The 22837-nt window shown below is 44.9% G+C and overlaps 1 protein-coding gene across 10 annotated transcripts in view; it reads right to left on the reverse strand.

Annotated features, from left to right (window-relative positions):
* Positions 1 to 22837, reverse strand: part of HECTD1 (HECT domain E3 ubiquitin protein ligase 1) — a 365311-nt gene that overhangs the window by 223369 nt on the left and 119105 nt on the right. For all 10 annotated transcript variants that reach the window (XM_033952151.1, XM_033952152.1, XM_033952156.1 and 7 more), the window contains exons 14-18: positions 16235 to 16498; positions 12531 to 12607; positions 11534 to 11668; positions 4515 to 4661; positions 3883 to 3977 (exon numbers count right to left, since the gene is read on the reverse strand). In XM_033952151.1, coding sequence (XP_033808042.1) covers positions 3883 to 3977; positions 4515 to 4661; positions 11534 to 11668; positions 12531 to 12607; positions 16235 to 16498 — 718 coding nt within the window. The remainder of the gene's footprint in view (positions 1 to 3882; positions 3978 to 4514; positions 4662 to 11533; positions 11669 to 12530; positions 12608 to 16234; positions 16499 to 22837) is intronic.

The following is a 22837-nucleotide window of genomic DNA, read 5'->3' on the forward strand; positions in this document are numbered from 1 at the left end:
TTTCATGAAGGAGAAGGTAGGAAGAAAGGGAGAAAAAGTATTATTATAAGTTAAAAGATTAATATTAAAGTGGGGTTTTCAAGTCACTGCATAAAAATAATGGAGACAGTATCAGCATAAGAGGACCTACTGGAATATGCAGAATTTGTCAATTTTTGTGCTAAAGTTGTTCCTCTTTCTCTGCCTTAATGTTCACGAAGACATCAGAGTATGCAGACACATTCTCCTACAATGCTTACATTCAGCCTGTTGCACTCGGAACCAAATTTATGAAACTGCAGTGCTTCAAGTGCTAAACTTTTCTTCTACAGTCTGGGCAACGCCTGAAGCCCAATTTAATGCTTGCCATGCAGAACCAACAAATAAACTAAAGTAAAACTGAAGGATTCAAGGGGTCCCTGCATGCTGAGAGCTTGACAATCAGTTCTTGGCCCTGTGACACCTGTTCTATACCAATGCTATATGATGTTATTCACTTGTGAGGCTAATTATATTTTGCTCAAGATCTCACAGAATAGCTATTCAATTTTGATCTTCAGAATTTATTACCCATATAAATAATAGTAGTAGTAGTAGTCATAAAAATATTCATCGTTACATAATGGCAGTATCAATATAAGACTCAATATAGTATCACAGCTCTAAATATTTTAAATAACTTAATGAATCAATTAATCCTATATAAAACCCTAAGCGCGCATGCGCACTTAGGGTTTCGTGTTCCCTGCCTCGATCCTGAGAGGGGTGTAAACCCTGGAGCAGAAGCGGGGCAATTTGTGATTGAGGGGGGACGCAAACAAATCGACGTCCGAAGTCCCCCAATGAGCAAACACCTGACGTAGTGTTATGGAGTGGAGGGACCACTCGTGAGGCTGCAGAAGACGACTTAATTTGTCTGCTAGACAGTTCCGCTGGCCCTGAATGTAGACAGCTCGAATGAATATGTTGCGGTGGACGGCCCAATCCCAGAGCCGCATCGCCTCCTGGCACAGGGACCTGGACCCCGTGCCCCCTTGTTTGTTGATATAATACATGGCGACCTGGTTGTCCGTGCGAACCAGCATCACACGGTCACGAAGTAGATGACAAAAAACTTTCAGAGCGAGGAAAATCGCACGAAGCTCCAGAAGATTGATGTGACAAAGACGGTCAGCACGGAACCAAAGACCCTGAGTGCGAAGACCATCTAGATGAGCCCCACAAGCATAGGTCGACGAGTCCGTCGTGAGGACCTTTTGCGGAGGAGGAGCATGGAACAGAAAACCTCTGGAAAGATTGGAAGAGAGCATCCACCAACGGAGAGATCTCCTCAACAAAGGAGTCACAATGCGTCGAGAGAGAGGATCCTGATCTTGGTTCCACTGGAACGCCAGAGTCCATTGAGGAATACGGAGGTGAAGTCTGGCAAAAGGAGTCACGTGAACCGTGGAGGCCATGTGACCTAGGAGGACCATCATGAACCGAGCCGGTGCCAAGTGCAGATGGGTCACCATTCGGCACAAATGGATAAGGGCCTCCTGACGAGGCCGAAGCAAGAAGGAGCGGAGACGAACCGTGTCCACGACCGCTCCGATGAACTCAAGAGACTGGGACAGATAGAGGTGAGACTTGGGAAAGTTCACCTCAAAGCCGAGACTCTGAAGGAGCAAGATGGTCTGTTCCGTCGCTCGCAGGACTTCGTCGCGAGAGGACGCTTTGATCAACCAGTTGTTGAGGTAGGGAAACACCTGCAGGCCGCAGCCACCACAAACAGACATTTTGTGAACACCCTCGGAGAGGCCGCCAGGACGAAGGGAAGAACACGATACTGGAGATGGAGATCCCCCACCCGAGATCAGGGTGCAGCCGAGAAAGAGGGAGAAACTTCCCTGGAAAGCCAGAGCCTCAGAGTCCTGTGAACGGGAGACTGAAGAGGTTCGACTAAGGCGTGTAGTGGGGCTTCGAAGAACGGCCCAACGCCAGATGGACAGAGGAAGACCCGGGGTCCTAGGAAAAATCCCCAACCGGCTTCGAAGCAGTCTCTTTAGAAGCTGGCAAGCGCCTCGATGGGGAACAAACACTAGAGTCCAATTCAAGAACAAGTGTGTGTCTGGATGGTTTTGAGGTCGGAGACTTGCCCCGACAGGGCGGGGAAGACCGGGGCCGTTTGAAAGAGGCGAGCCTCGCCGCAGAAGCGGGGGAAAAAGCGGCCCCCAACTTGGACCCTCGAAAAGTCACCGGTGACTCCCGAGAGGAAGACCTGCTCAAGGGAATCAGATGAGTCTTACGGTTGAGGCCTCGAGAGACGAGAGGACGCTCGGGCGGGTCAGACCACGGCTGAGTCGAGACCGAGGTCAAAGGCGTTGAAGTCGGGACTAGTTGGCTGACCACCGAGGAAAACTGCGTGGTAATAATAGCCCTAAGCATGTCCTCGAACATAGGCACCGAGACCAAAGGTAGGTGGGTCGGAGGTGCAGCAGTGCGCTCCTTCAGGGGCAACCTCGAGGAAGAGTATTCCATACGTGAGGAGGCATGCTTAGATTGATGTCTCGAAGAAGCCGACGAGGTGGCGCTAACATGAGACTCTGAGGTAGGCTTCTTCGCTGGCATACCTGAGGAGGAAAGAGGAGACTTACCCGAAGCTGGAGTAGCTGGAGGGGCCGAGGCCGGAGCCTTCGAGGTTGACGGGGACTTCGAGGACGAGGCGCCCAACGAGGGCGTCGAGGCCGAGCTTGAGGCCAGTACCGCAGGATCCATGGGGGCCAAAGAGTTGGAGAATCTTGGCCACCCGTCTACGAAAAGCCCGCGGTTGTAAAGTCGCACAACGGGGACACAACTCAGCGCGGCGCTCTGTACCCAGGCACTCCACACACCAACGATGAGGATCGGTGATGGAGATAACCCGGTTGCACTTAGTGCAGTGTTTAAATCCGGAACGAGGCTGGGACATAAGAAAAAAGAGAACCGCGGCCCCGCAAGACCAGGCAGCCAAAGGAAGACTGGGAACACCGTCAAAAATATACAAACTTAAAAAAATGAAAAGAAAGACGCGAGCACAGCGACTCAAAAGAAACTAACCAAATAAGCTGCGCTGCAAGAGGGACAATGAGATCGCGCGAAGCAAGGGAGCAGTGCTTCTGGCTCCACGGAAAACAGAGAACTGAGGACACGCTGAGGAAACGCATGCCCTAGGCAGGGCGGGAGGGGCACGCGCGCATGCGTGGGCCAATCGCAAGCCTGAAGGTCTTCAAGCAAGTCTGCTTGCGAAAATGTCCACTAGGGGGCTCCGTTGGTGACGTCACCCACATGTAGAGAATATGCTGCCTGCTTGTCCTGGGATAAAGGTTCCATCTACCGGAGTCTCTGTCAAAGCTCATTCCAGCCCATCTAAACCATCCCAGCACATCCTCCACTAAATGGCCATATACATATCAGGACCATGTAACTCTGCCTAGTACTGGCTTAGTTCTTCAATATATACCATTACTTGCTAATTAGAGATCCTGTGTTCATCCCATGCTAAATAAAATAAAAATGAATCATGTACCAGTTTCTTAAAAATAACACAAACACAGGTAAAAAGTAAAAGAGCGAGAAGTACAGTTTAGATTAAAAGTACATCAATCCCTCCACATTTAGCAGAGGGTAGCTTAGAGTGAACATAGGTAATTCAAGATCAAAAACCACCTCTGCCACCTACTCAATGCATACTTATAAGCTACTTAACTTTAAGAAAAATGGAGAGAACATAAAGCAATACAGGATTCCTGACCCCCATGCCTTTCACATTAATTTTTCTCCTTTATCAGTAAGTACTTTTGAAGAGTTTTATTCATAGCCTTTTGTTTAAATCTAAATTCCTCCAATACATGCCCGTTTGGAGTATTGTATTTATACTTTTACCTCTCGTCGTCTTCATTCTCACTGAATGCTGCCTTAAACACATTCAATCTCTCCACTAGCTGACCACAGTCTTGTTTTATATCCAAATCTGCGCTCTGACAGAAGAAAAATAAAAATGAATAGAGAAAACCAATGAAACAACCCATTTCTTCTTTATTTTATATGTCCCCTATGGGATGCATGAAGCTGTCAGACTGAAACAGACAATTAAGCAATTGGCGAAACAGTCCCTCTAGTAATTTCCTGGGAAACTCTTGGATGACCACAAGGAGCATACAGAGTTTAAAAATCAAATGATATTTTAATATGCAATAACAATACAGAATCCTCCTCCATTGTCCTCTCTCTCTCTCCCATCTGAAATATCTATACAATCCACAACCTTATTTTCTGGTCATGAGCAAATGCTAATATGATTACAGAATTCAGGATTCAATTAAAGCAATTTTCTTCTCGTAGTTTCACTGAACCCTAGTTGTCTTTACAGACATTTAACTGTTACTGTATATGGTCAGCTTGAGAGTCTCAAATATGTATGCCATATAGCATGTGGCACAGAAATAAAAATGCAAGTAAAATGCTTACCCTTGAAGAGTGTGCATTTACCAGCTACTCTTTCTTTTATCACTTACATTATTTAAAACTGTGAGAAGTGCTTGAACAAGACCACTACTGCACATTTCATATGGGGAAATGGTATTTTCATCCTTCAACAATACTATTAAGTTTTCCAAAGCAGTCTTCATTAAATCTCTCCACGTGTTCTCTCCTTCAATGTACTGTAAAACAGAAATTTGAAGGCCAATGGCAGTGAAAAAAGGAGAGGTGTAGAAGTCAGTACTTGGTTTTTTTTGCAGTATCTCAAATTCAACACACATTTTTCATTCCTTGTGACACAGAAACTTTGGGGAGGATACAGAAAATCACATTCTGATGGGCTGAAGACAAGTTCTACAGACAGACTCAGATAGCATCTTGAGATTTGGGGATTTTTTGGGTTGTCAGAAAATGGATTTTATCAGGATCCAAATTGAGGAGCAGTGAACCTCTCCTCCCCACTCCCACTCCCACACACATACTATCAATTTCAGTAATATGGGAGCGGTCTGACTACACCACCCCCTGCCACAAACAGTACTGTTCTTGATGTCATCATGTGGCCTTTCCACAAGTATTGGGGATGGCTGACATGGAAAATTTGCCTCTAACAAATAATTAATATTTGGAGTTTCATTTGTATTAAAACACCATAACGTTTGATCTTTTTTTTTGATCATGATTATGTTTAAATGTTTCTGTTTCATTTAATGCCTGTTTTGTTCTCTCTCAATTATGTGGACTGGAGGAAATTATTGAGATAACCCTTTGGAGGTTACATTACTTGTCTTTTTATTTCTGTAAAATTCCTTTCTTCTTTATTATTTGTAAGAATGATAATGTTCTGAAATTTGATTAAAAAAAAAAATCATCATGTGGCCTTTCCACAAGCAAAACAATGTTGTACTGTGAGCAGAATCAAACTACCCATGGAATATACTGGGGCGATTTTATGTTCCTGGTTTTGGTTATTAATGCTTTCCTGAAAATGGGTTTTGTATTCTGTTTCAAAAGCATTATAAGTCAGCAGTATATAAAATACTACTAATAAATTGCTTCTTAACTATAGATTATTTTGGCTAACCAAAGCTGGTTAGCCAAGCAACATTACATCTATACTCAATAATTCACCTAATCATGTAGTGTTATCAATGAAGTTTACCCTCTCTAGTATCCAATAAAAATACACAAAAATATTTACTTAGCAAAACCACAGCAAGGATTTTGAGTTGTAAAAAAAAAAGTAAATACCATATTTTTCCCTCCATAAGATGCACTTCCCCCCCCAAAAAAAGTGTGTGCATCTTATGGAGCAAATACAAATTTTAAACACCTCCCCCTGCCTCCAATATCTTTTTTTAAATACCGGTGGTCCAGCTTTCTGTGCTCCTGCTGGACAGCTGTCTCCTTTCTTGCTGCAAAAACAAAGATCTCCCACCCCAAGCGCTGAGGAGAAATGGGGGCAACAGACTGAAGAAAACAATACAAGTATTCAATATTAATAAATTATTTAATGTGAAGGGCAGGTCCTCAGTCAACACAGCAGCCTGGGGACACCAGCCCCTAAGCGAGCTGCCACAAAGAGGACCCAAAAGGGTATCAACTGTGCAACATCCCTGGACCTTGCCCATTCGCAAGAACTGGCGGCAGCCATTCACGGAGTGGCGCGGGACCAGGCAGGAAGCAAAATGCTTGCGCTCCTGCCTTATGTGCCTGCTCTGCAGCAGCAAGAAAGGAGGCAGTCGTCCAGCAGAAGAGCGGAAAACTCCTGGCGAGACCGCGCTGGACCACTGGCATTTAAAAAAAGGTACCGGGGGGGGAGGTGTTTAAAAAATTGTATGCAGCAGCAAGAAAGGAGGCAGCCGTCCAGGAGCATGGAAAGCTCCTGGTGAGATCGTGCTGGACCACCGGCATTTAAAAAAATGCAGGCAGGGGGGGGAGGGGGGGCTGCATCTGAAGTTTTATTTTATAGCATTAAAACAGCCTTATAATCCTACAAGACAAGTTACTAGCTTAGACTCAGAAACACCACTAAGCAATGAGAACACTCCAAAGATATCAGACCAAGAGGATTTACTTACAAAAACTGTACTACATACAAATGGAACATTTTATGGCCCTTATCCCAACACAAAACTGAGTTTCCTTTAGACCCCAGCTCCTTAAAGGTGCATGAGTTTAATGGGGGCCAGGGCATGGATTCCGCAAATCCATGTTTTAGCAACACCCACTGAGCCAGTTATGGTTTTAGCCCACTGTATTTTTACAGTATTCTTTTTTTTTAAAATGTGTTTATTAAAGGATCAATGCATACGAGAAAATACAAAATGCAACCATCCAAGAAAGACATCATGTACAAAAGTCAAAGGTACATGTAAAAAGGAAATAAACATAGACAAATCCACAACATATCAGCTCCCATGCAGATCCAATTTTAAGTGAAACCCACCCCTTCCAACCCCCCACCCCACCCCCAGCACCCATGATCTCTAACCAGCACTAAAAGGAACTCCAATAATCCAAATAGGTCCTAGATTTCCAGATCGCAACACCCCGGCGGTGCTGTCGCTCCCAACCAGCCATCAAAGACATATTGGCCAGCCACTGTTGGACTGTTGGCCGCGTGGTGCCAATCCAGTAGCGAAGAATTAGTTTCTTTGTGATTCCTAATGCCACTAAAAGAAAGCGCCTTCCAGGCTCGCCAACACCCGCTTCCACCAGGGGACTTGTGACACCCAACAGCAACGTCTTATAAGACCAGTCTATAGATAATCCTATAACTTTCTCCAGCTCCCGAAGCACAAATATCCACAAGGGCCCTACATGTGAACATTCCAAAAAGTGATGTACCAAGGTGTCCCGGCGAGCCGGGCAATGGGGGCAGCAGTCATCAAGCCATAACCCCATCTGTCGCCCCTTACATCTCGTTAAATAAGATTGGTGCAGAATCTGCAGATGTACTTCCCGTAGACTCACATTAGGGGAGGCAGAGGCACATTCCTGAAAACACAGAACTAATTCATCGGCAGTAACCTGCTCTCCCAAAGCTAGAGTCCAATCCGTTGCCATAGCATCAAGAAACCTACTAGACCGTCTTTCCCTCCCCACTTTATACCACTCCGAGAGCGTGTTGAATTCAGATGGGGCGGACAAAAACTGTTGATCCAGGGAAGTGAAAGTGGGTAAGCTGCCCTCTGGTGAACGAAGCGCCAAACAATAGCTACGCAGCTGCAAGTATGCAAACAGAGACCCTGCGGTCCAACCCCAGCGGTCCCGGCATGACAGAAAAGAGGGAACCGATCCCGACTCAACTTCAGCAACCTGCCCCACAAAACGACACCCAGACGTCTGAACCGAAGCAAAAAATGCATGTAACGATCCAGCAGGAAACTTAGGGTTGCCCACCAATTCCGTGAAAGGTGAAGGTCCCACCGCTCCCCTCAATGAAGACCGCCACCAGCACCAGGCCATTCGCAAGGGTCGAAGCAAAGAAGGGCAGGGTCCCGCCCCATGCCACAGGAGGTTAAAAACTGACACCGGAGCTGACAAAAGGTACCAGAATCCAGCCGGAGCAAACCTGTCAACACCCGTACATAATTCATGCACCCATCTCAACAAAGCAGCAACATTATAAAGACGCAAATCGGGCAAGTTCACACCTCCTTGCTCGCGCCCCCTAATCAGTTTGTTATAGCCAATTTTCGCCCGGCGGGAGCGCCATATAAAGGACGAAACAACCCCCCTATAAGCCTGCACATCTTTCTGTTTGATCCAAAGGGGCACTATTTGTAGAGGATACAGGAGCTTCGGCAAGAGGACCATTTTAATAAGGGCAACGCGCCCCAGGAATGAGAGGGGAAATTCCATCCACCGCTTACACAAAGCTCGGACTGCATCTAATTTATCAAGTACGTTTTTCCGGTAAACCACCCCCGGGTCCGCATGCAGATATATTCCCAGATATTTGAGCGTACCCTTAGACCATTGCAGGGGAAAGGAAGGATCATGCCACAGAGCACATGGGGGGCGGATCGCCAGAGCCTCCGACTTATCAAAGTTAATGCGCAACCCAGAAAAAGCTCCAAATCTCTGTATAAGATCTAATAATCGAGGAACCCCCACTTCAGCGTCTCCCAGAAAGATGAGCATATCATCCGCAAACAAATTAATTTTAAATTCCTGGGAACCCAACCGAATACCATGCACATCGGGACTCTGACGTAGCTTAGTCGCAAGTGGCTCTAGCGCCAACACAAAGAGCATCGGGGAGAGGGGACAGCCCTGGCGCGTCCCCCTCTCGAGTTCAAAAGAGGAGGTAAGCTCCCCATTGATCAGGATCTGGGCCGTAGGATGAGCGTATAATGATCGAATCCCAGTCAGAAAGCTCCCCAGAATGCCGAACTGAGGAAGAACCCAAAAAAGATAATCCCATAACACTTTATCGAACGCCTTTTCCGCGTCTAGGCTAACTATAAGAGCGTTCTGCTGTCCCGGGTGTTGCCCAACAAGTCCAGGACTCTGCAGCACCGAAAGCGCTCTCAACACGTTAGCAGATGAATAGCGGCCCGGCACAAAACCTGCCTGGTCCGAATGAACCAAGCTGGGCAAAACCCGACCCAGGCGAGCTGCCATAATAGCAGCAAACAACTTGATATCTTGATTGAGCAGAGAAATAGGTCTATAGGATCCCAGCTGATCTTCCGCCCGACCCGGTTTCGGTAGAACCACAATATTAGCGTGAGTTAGTCTATGTGGAGGCAGGTCGCCTCTACAAAGAGCCCCACATAGGGCTTGAAATGGGCCCACCACACGTGCCCCCAACAACTTATAATATTCAGAACTCAGCCTGTCAGGCCCAGGGGCTTTAGCCAATTTTAGGGCCCGAATAGCTTGTTGAATTTCCAACCCTCGCACCGGGGCATTTAACAACTCTCGCTGCTCATGTCCCAAGGACGGAATCTGTAGGTCCTGAAAGAAAGTCGTCCTCTGTGCAGTGTCACAAGTCCCCCGGTCATATAGAGCCCTATAGTAATTAACAAAACTCTGCCGTATCCCCACTTGGGCAGTTACCTCTCTACCATCAGGCGCCCGAATCTTTGAAATAATACGCTTCGGAGCCCTTGAGGTTACCAAAGAAGCAAGCAGTTTTCCCGCTTTGTTGCCCCAGCGATGTAGGCGATATTTGTACATTTTGATATCTCTAAGGGCTCTATCTGCCAATAAATCATTAATTTGTCTACGTAGGTCAAAATATTGAGATCGAGCTGACGTGGCATCCGGAGCATGTAAACTCCCACACAGCGCGGCCAAACGTTGTACCAAGTCCAACAGTGTCTTATCTTGGGCTCTTTGCTTGCGGGTAGTATACTCAATAATTTTACCACGCAAGACCGCCTTGCTTGCCTCCCAAAACACCACTTCAGATACATCAGAAGCAGGGTTTTCGTTCACAAAGAAATTCCATTGTTGTTCCAGGAAATCCTTAAACTCAGCATCTTCATAAAGCGTGGGATTCATACGCCAACTAATAGTCGACCCCTGTGACCCCGGCCTATCAATGAGCTCCAGCCAAACCAAGTGGTGATCTGACAAAACACCATCTTCAATCACCACTCGTGGAATACCCGCCAGCAGAGAAGAAGCCACCAGCAGATAGTCCAAGCGACTGTGAACATCATAAACTTGAGAGTGAAAAGTGAAATCAGATTCAGTAGGATGCAGTGTGCGCCATACATCAATCAGACCCAGTTGTTGCATCACAAAATTCACCCCCTTGTGGTCACCCCCTTTCAATCGAGGCTTAGGCGGCCTGCAATCAACAAGTGGGTCTGCAGTAATGTTAAAATCCCCACCTAAGACCAATTGGTATTCAGAAAAAGGTATCAGAGCCGCTACTAATACAGAAAAAAATCTATGAGAGTATACATTAGGTGCATAAAGAGAACAAAACACATACTTTTTCCCCAGGAAAACTCCTGCCCATATCACATATCGCCCCTCGGGGTCCTGGATCACTTTGTGCATACTACAGAAATGCTTTTTATGGAAGAGGAGAGCAATACCTCGCTGTCTGGAGTTATAGGAAGCAAAAGCGACTTCTCCTACCCAGTCTCTCTTTAATTTAATATGTTCTGACACGCTGAGGTGAACATCTACTTTTAATTTCTTACAGTATTGAAGTAATTTGCTGCGCTTCACCGGGGAGTGCAAGCCATCAATATTGAAGCTGGCAATCTTAACAGAACTCACAAGAGCAGTTGGTAAGAAGTAAGTCTTCCCAAAGACAACCGGCCTGTGGGGCAGCAGCGCCGGTCTCCCAGCCAAACCAGCTCGCCACCCACTGAATTATCATTACTTTACTGATCAGAGACCCCAGGTGCATTCCACCCCCCACCCCGCCCCACCAAAACCCTCCTCCCACCCCGATCCCGACTTCTTTCGTCCCCCCAACCCTACCCCGTTTCCCCTCGCATCTCAACCATTTTCAAACCAATCAATCCCCACACACACATCCAACACCCCAGCATTACCTCCATCCCACTCTTTCCCTCCTCACACGAACACTCTCGTCCCCCCATCCACCACCCAGCCTCCCATCTGAAAGCTAGAGTATGAACCCTCACAAAAACTCTAAAGGGTTACAACGCCCAGGTATATGTAAAACATAGCAAAACAGTAAATTTTTACAGTATTCTATATAATTCTATATAATTTTACAGTATTCTATATGCACTATGGAACAAGACTGAGACCTATAAGAAAGTCCATATATATGCATCCAATTTATCAAGAGAGAACTAGTATAGATATCAAATTTCAAAAACTTTTAAACAGATTTTCACCAGCTTTCACTGACTTCATCTGAACAAAATATTTGTTTACAACAAGCTTGTTGGACCTTTATTTCTGTGTAACCCTTTAGACTAATGCAACCATATGACTTTATTCAAGCAGAGGAAACAACAACAAACCAAAGCAACATTTCATCTCACTACTCTTTGTTCAAAGATTTCATGTGAAGGACAGATCGTCTGTGTGGTCCATCCATACTTGCCTGCCTGTTGGTATGAAGCTCCCAAGCTGATTCCAACTGGGTTGCAATATTTCTTAGTGTTACAACTACACCCCGTGGCATGCTTTCCACAGCTTTAAAGTGATCATCATAGAGATCCCGTGCCATAGTTCGTACCTTTTACAAAAGGGGAAAAAATATTTAATTTATCAGAAACCCAGTTCATTTCCACAACTGATAGTAATTTGAATACCTAACTATAAAACATACAAGTATTTAATTTTGAAAACAAACTGAATGTCTTCTGGCCATCTGTTGTTACCACTTACTATGGAACTGTACCATTTATGACCTCTTTTTCTTATTAAATTCAAAGCTCAAGTTTCAAGTTTATTAATAATATTTGATGAATCGCTTATTCGATTTACTAAGCGATGTACAAAATTTTTTTTTTAAAAGTAAGTAAGTTACAAAAAAGACAAACCAAATAACATAATTCTTGACAATAAGATTAACAATCATGAATGCATTTATTTATTTGGTATAAATAGGAGCATAGGTTATGGTCAGTTTGTTCATAAGTAGGGTTTTATATTTTTTGGTGTTTATAAATTGTAATTTTATGAATTTATTTAATTAGGAGCTCTTTGAAGATGAAAAAAACCCAATATTTTATTGCATTTTCACAACACAGGTACTATTGTTTGTACCTCTTCCGGAGAAATTAAGCATCAGTGTATAGGTGAGGAATTAAAGCACAAAACTGAGTGGAGGAAACGAAGGCAGCAAAAGGAAGAATGTCAAGGGTACTAGATGAAATTGAATTTTTCTGGTGTTTTAACACCTAATTTTTTTGCACTTGTGATGTTTTTGCACTTTATTAATTGTTTGGTTAAAACCATAAAGTATCACAAAGGATAATCAGAATAGATATCAGGAAAAGAACATTAATAGCAGTGCGACACACTGCATTAGTAAGTCCAGTAACCCACTCCTTACTTTCAATCAAGATATATCTAACAGTAACCCAAATACACACCTTCTGCTTCGTTTTCTCTAACTTGGATTTCAGTTTCCGGCCTCTTTTGCCCGTCCAACCTGTCACAAACTCTGATCCTACAAAGTATACAGGAGAAATTATTTCCACAAACTAACATTTGATACAGCATTATTACCAACTATGCTGCCAAAATGGAAGTTAGTAACCTCTATGCAAGCTAGTCGTAGATATGAAGCAATAATATTCATTACTCTAGAAAGCAGCAGAGCCAAGTACTGCTCCAATGGCAAAACTGGCAAGTTAATCTAAAAGAAGTAATAAGAATAGGTCTAGAGGAGGTGCAGCTAATTTCATTATGCAATGTTCTCTCCTAATATTATCACCACACAGTAAGTCTGCATAGCCTTACTACATGATGCTCCCCACTGCTGGGCTTAATTTACTTATGTCAGGTAGCATAGTTACTAATGAAGAAAACTAAAAACCAAGCAAACTTTTCCAATCTATGTCATGTTTATTTACCATCAAATATTCCCATTATTTTCTACTTCAAACATGAGGTAAATTGTTGCCTTTAGGTTGGTAAGAGCAGTTCAAGTGTAACCACTGAATGTCTCATTCATCATTTAAAAACACATAAAAACCAAAACCCCACAATTATGGGTCCATTTACTAAGCTGTGTTAGCTGTTTTCAGTGTTGGTATATAACAATTCCCACATTTAACACTGTACTTCTCACATTAAACCGATAATGCAGAAGGGATAAATTTTGTTCCCGTCTCCGTGAGCTCGGTTCTTGTTCCTGTCCCCGCCTCATCCCCACGAGCATGGCCCTGTCCCCATCTCCTCCTGATCCCATCTGCACAAGTCTCGAATAGTTATGATTTAAGTATAAAAACAAACAATGTTAGTATTTCCCCTGTGTCCTTCTCCCTGCCTTTATCTCACCATTCTATGATCCCCAACCCCTATGTACAGTTATCACTCCTCTATATCCCTATGCCCCGCCTGTCCAGCAACTTCCTTCTGCATTATTCTCCCCCCAAATCTAGCCATCTTCTCTTTGTGTCCATATATCTTTCCATATCTAGCATTACTCGCCTGTGTCCATATACCACCCCATGCAGCATTCCCCTTTTTGTCCCTGTCTCTATACTCCCATCCATGCCTCCCATCTCCCCTCTTTTTGTTTATCTTCCTGTGTCCAGCTTCCCCTCTCTCTTACACCAACGTGTCTCACACTCTCTTTCTCCCTCCATCCACTATGTTCAATATTTCACTCACTCTTCCTTCATCCCCTTGGTTCAGTTTTTCTCTTTCCCTTTCCTTCTCTCTCTTCCTCCTTGTAGGTCCTGCACCTCCCCTCCCTTCCATCTAGCCCCCTTCCCATGGGTCCAACACTTCGATCCCCTCCCTTCAGCGTCCAAGTGTGGGTCTGGCACCTCTTCCTGCCATCCAGCTACCACATGGACCCAGCACCTGTTTCCCTTCTCCCCCCAATCCCCAAACCAGATCCAACAATTGTCTCCCTTCCTGTCAACTCGAGCCAGGAAAAAATCTGTCCCCGTCACTACCCCGTCCCCAGACCACCGCCCCATACCTTTCACCGCCCCGTCTCCGTCCCTGCAGCATCCATACAAGCCTCAGTACTGCAATATTTAACTTATTTCTTCCTTATAAATCAAAGTTCTGGCTGCTGAATTAGAGAAAGAGAGGTTCAGCTGGCAGGGCTTTGTTTATAAATTTTTATCAATACAACTAATATACTACTTTATCCTAAAGCAAAAAAAAGAAATAAAAAGAAAATAAACAAACATAATTTTTTTTTCTATCCTTATTGTCTGGTTTCTGCTTTCCTCATCTTCTCATTCAATTCCTTCCATCCACTATCTGTCTTCTCCCTACGACTTCCATTTGCTCTGTTACTGTGCCTCTCTCCCTTCACCCCCCCCCTCAATTGGTCTGGCACCCATTTTCTTCCCTCTGCTCCCCCATAGTCTGGCATCTCTGTCTTCTTCCCTTCCAGCGTCTTCTCCCCACTCTCTCTTCCCCATTCTCTTCAGCGTCTTCTCCCCATTCTCTCTTCTCCATTTCCCTTCAGCGTCTTCTCCCCACTCTCTCTTCCCCATCTCCCAGCATCTTCTCCCCACTCTCTCTTCCCCATCTCCCAGCGTCTTCTCCCCACTCTTTCTTTCCCAGTTCCCTTTAGGTTGCTTCAGCATCTTCTCCTCTCCATCCCCCCACCTCCAGCACCCTTCGCGCAGTCCAGCAGCTCCCCCCCGCTGGCTAGCCATGCATCTCCCTCCCTCTCTTCCCCTTATCTTCTCTTCGTGGCGAACTGGCGATTTCTATAAGGCTATGCCTTGCATTGCAGCCGGAGCCTTGAAGTCGAGTCGCGTTGGCTGCTAGAAAAGTCTCCTCCGATGCAACTGGAAACAGGAAGTTGCGCCAGGAGACTTTCCCAGCAGCCACACGCGACGCGACTTCAAGACTCCAGCTGCAATACAAGGCATAGCCTTATAGAAATCGCCAGTTCGCCACGAAGAGAACAGAAGGGGAGGGAGGGAGGTGCACGGCCAGCGGGAGAGAGGGGGCTATCGGACCGCACGTTCGTTCACCGCGCGTGCTCACTCTTTTAACTGCGGAGACAAGACCATTTAATGCTCCACGGAGCGGTGAATGGCCTTGTCCCCGTACTCGCGGTGACCTTTTTTTTTGTCACCGTTTCGGTGAGTTACCCACGGCTAACAACCATCGTGTCATTCTCTATTGAAGGCCTTTTCTGTCCTGAGATGTGAAGAAATCCACCATGGGTGTTCCTCACTTGCAAAAGATTATCTTTGCTATCCCGAGAGCAGAAACTACTTGTAGAATTGGAAAATATAGCTCAGTCTGTCTGCCAGGACACCGTCTTCTCCTGCCAGATCAGCTATTCTGAGTCAGCTTTTGTAAGATGGCCCAATTCTACATCCTGACAGTCTCTCAACACAGGAAAACAAGGTTCATGCTTGGACTCATGACACTGCAATCAGTAGTTTTGAGTATCAATATGGTAATTGTTATATTGTCCACATTTGTTAACACCGCTAGGGACATTTTACCAAAGATAACTAATGCAAAATCAAATATCTTAAGGTTGAAAAAAGAGGCCCAGCCAAAACAAGCACCCACATAAGAGACAACAGGAGATCAAAAAAAAAAAAGACTGGTAAAATGATCAAAACCCTTAACTGGGGATGCTACCATTGAAAAAGAGGTCTACATATACCAACATGGCTCTGAAGAAAAAACAATTGCTAAATGAGAGAATGACAAGAGAACTGGTACATCTTACCTGCTCTGTGGAAAAACAGAGTGAGAAAAATCCCATAAGACAGCGCAAAGCAGGAAGCAGATACATGAGCAATAGTATCTCAAAGGATTCTAGAAAGTTTTTCTAAGCTTAAGACATTTATCTACATGGGCTCTATTGGAGGACAACATCAAGTAGTGAGAGCTTGCTATCATGCTTGACCTCAGAGAAACAGTGCTACAGTAAAGGAAAAATATTATGTCACTATCTTAACACAATAACCAATACCTACTGTAGTAGATGGGCAGGATCTAAACATTTTTAACTAAATAATTATTTTTAACAGAAAATAGATATTCCTAGACTGTAAGGCTTCCAAACATCTACCAAAAACTTACAGTACTTATGTGATATCTGGCCTGGACCCATCCTACATACAGCCATACTTACCTAGGGAAGTTTCAGCTGTAAAGGAATGTTTGGTTCCTCTGTTAGATTCAAACACAAAACCTGGGAGATCTTCTCTCAGTATGGTAGCTTGCTGACCATCTGAGTTGTGAATAGCGATTTCACCTTCCTTCAGGCAGGTCAGTGACCAGTTTCCCACAGTCAGCTTAGCAGGCCCCGGGGCTGAAAGAACTGGCTGGCTCGAGGTTGATGGCTTTACTTGACTTCGAGCTCTTTGCAATTTCTCTAAAAATTCACTTCTACTTTCTATTTAAGACAGAAATGTGAAAAACTGTTAAGCATTCATACATAACGTTGCTGTTAGAGCCTTTGAAATAAGAGATGCTTATTAAAGAGTACTGTACTACTAACAAATGAAACAAGCTTTAAAACCTGAAAAAAAGAGATTTTGTCCTTACTTTGATAATATATTTTCCAGTAGACAGGTGTGTCATTCTAGACAAGCAGGTTTTCTTCCCATGGCCATGAGCCATCTGCAGAAGGAATCCACTCTGGATTTTTTTCTGTGTCCCTCGTACTTCACTGTGAGCTCTACTGCCATCTACAATTAGTACCCAAGCATGCTAGAGCTCCAACCGATTATGTGAAGTAAAGACAAAGAGGGGACACCCCGATACAACTGTTCTGAATTAACAAACACTGTAACGTGTAATGAACTAGCAACAACCAACAGAAGCATCAAAGGAGCTCAAGAAGTACCCCTGTAGATGCTAAAATATATCAGACAATATCCTTCAGGGCCCAAAGGGCTAACTGGCATCCAAGATACAACTTTGAGAAGCATACAGAATGAAATAGTAGGCAGGCGCAAGAAGGACAGGGCGCATGTCTAGAATGACACACCTATTTATTGGAAAAAATTATCAAGGTAAGGACATAATCTTTTCCCTGTGCAATAGGTGTGTCATTCTAGACAAGTTGGACGTACAAAAGCAGTCCCAGAAAGCTAGGGCGGGCTGAATGCGCCGGCCCATAGCACGGAGGAACCAAATGCAGAGTCCTCTCATGCCGCAGTGTCCACTCTGTGAAACCTTGCAAAAGTGTGTAGCGTGGACGAAGACGCCGCTGTATCAATGTCCTCTGGAGAGACTGCTCTAGCTGCAACCCATGATCAAGTTTCAAGTTTTATTAAAAATTTATTATACCGCTCAATCAGGCTTCTGAGTGGTGTACAATTAAAAGTTTTACAGTATCCAAAAAATACAACTGGTTAAAACTGACACATATTGACGACAGGGAGTATTAATAGAACAAAACAGCTGCTGCTATACTTCTACTCAAATGCACCTTAACAGAAACAGATGACTGTGTCCCACAGACAACAAAGGCCGACAAAATGGCCTTACAGATTCAACTAGATATCTTGGCCTTGGAAGCAAGCGTGCCTCGCTTAGACAATTGAGTCAGCACAAACAGATGGTCTGAGAGCCTAAACTCGCTGGTGACCTCTAGATAGAGAAGAAGCACTTGTTTCACGTGCAACTTTAGCAAAATGCAGTCCTGTTTCAAAGAACCTGTAGGTTGCAACACAGTTAAATAGACCTCCTGATTCACATGAAATGCCAACACTACCTTTGGCAGAAAAAAAAGAACAATGCGCAGGGAGGCTCCAATCTCTGCAATTCTGAGGAAAAGCTCTTAATAAGAAAGAGCCTGGAGCTCCAAAAGATGCCATGCTGATGACACTGCTACCAGAAAACTGCCCCAAGTATCAAGACCAAGAGGGACATTTCTCACTAAGGCTCAAACGGAGCCTTGGTGAGGTCTTCGAGAACCATGTTGAGGTCCCACAAAGGACAAGGTGGTCTGATAGGTAATTGAATTCAAAAAGCACCCTTCAAAAATCTGGAAACATCTGGAACAAGAGAGCCCAGCAACTTGGACTCTAAGCGAAGCCACAGTGAGACCACTGTCAAGGCTAGCAACGGTTCCACACGTTCTTGTGCATAACAATGCTGGAAAGTCCTCTGCGCCTTAGCGTAGGTAAAGCCTGTAGTTGCCTTAAGACTTGAGAGGGATGGCAAGGACCATGGCTGAATATCCTTTGCACTCTAAAACTTTGTGTTCAATAGTCATGCTATAAGAGCAAAGTGATATGGATCTTTCATGCATATCAGACCTTGAGAAAGCAGGTCTGGATGCACCTACAATCTGAGCCTGTGGAAACTGCGAAGACACAGCAGATCTGCGTGCCACGGCCTGCGAGGCCAATCTGGAGCCAGCAGAAGGATTCTTCCTTGATGAGCCGTAATTCATCGAAATAACTCTGCCTATGATGGGCCAGGGAGGAAAGACAAACAGAAGGTCTTGTAACCATGGTTGGGCTACAGCATCTAGACCTACACTTCCGGGCTCAGCCTTGAACCATCACCATGAGGCCAAAGTGGGAACAACTCCAGCGCTGTACAAAGGTCTGAAATGCTGTCAGAGACAGCAGCCTCTCACCCGGATCCAGGGTCCATCTGCTGAGAAGTCCACGCCCAAAACAAGGCCACTGAAAGCACCTGAAGATGACACTCTAACCAGCGGAAGAGTAGGTGGGCTTCCAGACCTAGAGATGCACTCTTGGTGCCTGCCAGACGAATGCCATATGCCACCGCTGTGGCATTGTTGGCGAAGACTCTGACCACGTGTCCTTTTAGAGTCTTCTGCAACTGCAGCAGAACCAATCAAATGGCCTCCAGGTCAAGCCAGTTGATCAACTAGTTCCTCTGCGAGGGAATCCAAAGCCCTTAAATCAGCCGGCTATTGCAATGGGCTCCCCAGCCCTGGAAATTGTCATCTGCCGTTACACTCACCCAGGAAGCTATCTACAGAGGCAGGCACCTGCAGAAAGACTGAGGAAGCAGTTACCACTTTATGCTGGCACATCCGCCAGTGGAGACCAGCGCGAGAGTAACGTATATTAGAGAGGACACATGTGAGCTCTCGCCCAAGGCATCACATCTATTATGGCAGCCATGGATCCCAGGACCTGAAAATAGTTCTACGTCAATGGAGAGGACCTGTGCAGGAGACAAGGAATCTGAGAGCACAACTTCTGTCTTCTTGCCTCTGGAAGTTAGACTCGGCTGGCAGCTATGTCAAATAAGGCTCCCAGGTACCCCAGGGATTAGTTCGGCATCAAATTGCTCTTTAGGTAATTTACAATCCAACCCAGATCCTCCAGGACTCGGATCATCTGATCTACTGTGTGTCGCCTCTAGGAGAACAAGGGGGTTCTGATCAGCCAGTCGCCAGATAGGGATGAACTTGTGAGCCCTTCTTATGCAAGTGACTACTACCACAACCATCTTAGGTGAAGGGCGCCAGACCAAATGGCAGAGCTGAAAATTGATAATGATTTTTCTGAACATGAAACTTGAGAAACCTTCTGTGGTCTGGGAAAACAGAAATATGCAAGTAGGCCTCTGTCAGATCTAGACACACTAGGAACTCTCTCAGGGCAACCACTGCTATGACAGATCAAACTGTTTCCATATGAAAGCTGCCCAATTTCTGATTCGAATTGATTCACCGATTCAAATTGGGTGAATTGATTTGAATCGATTTGTTTAAAAAAAAAAAAAAAAAAAAAAAATCAACCTCGCTGATTCGGTTACCAACCATTCCCCATCACCCCCTAAAGCAGGAGCAGAAGCGTTGCCTCTTGCTGCTTGCCGCCACCCTCGGATATGTCACGCAAAAACCTGGTGGAGGCACGCAGTCCAGCTCCGATCCCGGTTGCACCTCCACAGAACTGCTCAGTTTGTGCTACACCCACTAGCGGAAGAACCTGGAGGGAGCTAGTTCCTGATCCTGGAGCCCCGATCTGACTTGCAGGCTGTCCAGGGGGCCCACTGCCTGAAAAACTCTTGAGATCATCCACTTGGTGGTCCTGCATGTCCTTGAGTATCACACTGCCTTCGCTCAGAAGGGAGATGCGCTTACTGACCTAGGCAACCAAGGAATCCACTTTAGGCTGACTAAAAAGCAGCTGACACATGGTTCTGAGATCAGGATGTTAATATCTGGATGCCAAGGAAAGGCTGAGGACTGAGCTGTCACTCTACACATAAGCAAGGAGGAAGTAGAAGAAGCTGGCTGAGCTACTAAATGCAACTCATATAGAGACTACAAATGAAGACCCGTTAAGGCAGCAGACTTAAATAAGCGTAGAACCGTGGGCTTATCCCTTGGCTCTAAAGCCAGAGGAGAATCTACAGAGCCAGCATATGTTCCTGGTTCCTCAGCCTTACTCACTGTAACCTGTGTTATACATGTGCTGTACCTGCCTCAGCCCTTTGCAGTAGCTGGAGATAAAAATCAGTGCCTCAAGCTGAGAATGCCTCTTCAACACGGTGCCGAGTTAAAAGCGCACGGGACAACTGTGCGCCGACAAAGCCGCTTGGACAAATGCGCACAGGACATCAGCGCACCGGATTAAAAGTTAAGTTTAAAGCGCTCCAATAGGGGGGGGGACCCCCTCCCACTTAAGTTAGAAGTGTTACCGCTGCCATTGGAAGGTGGGGAGGAACCCCCCACACTTGGAGAGGAAACTGTAATTTTTCCCTAAAAAAGAGGGAAAAATTACACTTTCCTCTATATTGGGGTTCCCCCCCAGCGGTAACACTTCTAAGTAAAGTGGGGGTTCTCCCCCCCAAAAAAACCCTCAGAGCAGTTTCAACTTAACTTTTAATCCGGCGCGCTGACGTCCTGCGTGCATTTGTCCAAGTGGCTTTGTTGGCATGTGGTTGTTCCCCGCGCTTTAGTCTATATACCCTTCAACACTGATCTTCAACTTGCCAGCCAGACACGAGCCTGACCACCCCTCACCCCCGAGGGCTGACAGACATGCTTACAGAAAGGGGGAGGCAAAAAAATGTAGCTGGCACTCTGCAAGATACCGCAGAGCCTTCAAAGGATGCTTAACAGTCTATGCTCGAACCCCTGCAAAGCAGTAGTTGAGAAATAAATGTGGGATGGTCCCAAGCTCCCCCCAAAAATACTTGTGCAGGCTGGCTAACAGGTACCACTAAGGATTGGCCTTTCAGCTGCAGATCAGAGTCTGTTTCTTCCGTACACAGGCAGAGCTGAAACCAATAAAGGTCAAAAACACCAAATAAAATAAGAAAAGAGAGAGAGAGAGTAGAACAGAAACACTCCTTCTGGCTCACATTCAGAAAAGAAAAACTGCAGGTGGCAGTTGAGCTCACAGTGAAGTAGGAGGGACACAGAAAAAATCCAGAGTGGATTCCTTCTGCAGATGGCTTGCGGCCATGGGGAGATAACCCGCTTGCCTAGATTGACACACCTAATTGCACTGGAAATATAATTACAAAAACAATTTGTTTATAAGACCATATCTAATCTAATCTAATCCTTAGGTTTGTATACCGCATCATCTCCACGTTCGTAGAGCTCGACGCGGTTTACAGTAGGAGAAATAGGAAGGAACTACAACAGAGGGTTAGAGGTAGAAGTATGAAGAAAATTTAGAGGACTTGGGATGCCAAGATATAAGAATTTCCTTGATTCCTACGTTGGAGGGAGACTTACATTTTTTGAGAAAAGCCAGGTTTTCAGATGTTTGCGGAAAACTTGGAGAGAGCTCAAGTTCCGAAGAGGGGAGGTAAGGTTGTTCCAGAGCTCAGTGATTTTGAAGTGAAGGGAGGTCCCTAGCTTTCCTGTGTGGGAAATGCCTTTTAGCAAGGGGAAGGATAGTTTTAATTTGTGGGAGGATCTGGTGGTATTAGGGTTTGAGGAATTCCAAGAAAGAAGGATAAAGGGAGGGAGGATATCATTTAGGATTTTGAAAGTTAAACAGGCGCATTTATAGTGGACCCTGGCGATTATCGGAAGCCAGTGGAGCTTAGCCAGGAGCGTGGAGACATGGTCAAATTTTTAAAAGATAGATGAGAGATGGATAGAGAAGGAAAACTATCACTAGATATGATCTAGTTATATGACAATAAAACCAGTAGAATTTATAGACTTAACATCTTAAGCCCTTATGCATTATCCATATTTACGTTCACCTGTAAAAATTAAAAATATTATCAAATATATAGATCCGAAAAATATCTGAATCTTTGTAGAAGTTTGTACATTTTTAAAATGGAAAACTCTGAGTAAAGGCTCCCTTGGGTATGATATAACGGAAGAATCTATCAAAGCAACCAGATGCAGACAATCGAGCACATTACTTTCAAGAACAATCTGAATCACACAAGACCCAGCAGAAAACAAAGATCATTACCCAACCAAAAACAATGAGGAAAAGGAAATCCCAGCTTACATATGCTGGTCAAAATTTAGCACAGTTAGCACACAGGAAATCTCAAATTGACTGAAGAGAATATCTAGAAAGCACTGCTATTTGGATATATGTCCAGCTAGCCTGCTAACTAATGCCTCTCCCCCCCCTCCTTTTAGCTTTTTGTTATGGCTGACAGACCTAACAAACAAAAGCTTAGAAAACAGACACTATCCTAAAATAATATCAAACCCATGAACCTTAACCTACCCAAAGTAGAAAACTTCAGACCAAAAATGGAAATGAATCACTGTTACTCAAACTAACACCCAAAACAAGAAATCAACTCA

Source organism: Geotrypetes seraphini, chromosome 7, assembly GCF_902459505.1.
Source record: "Geotrypetes seraphini chromosome 7, aGeoSer1.1, whole genome shotgun sequence".
Lineage (NCBI taxonomy): Eukaryota > Metazoa > Chordata > Amphibia > Gymnophiona > Dermophiidae > Geotrypetes > Geotrypetes seraphini.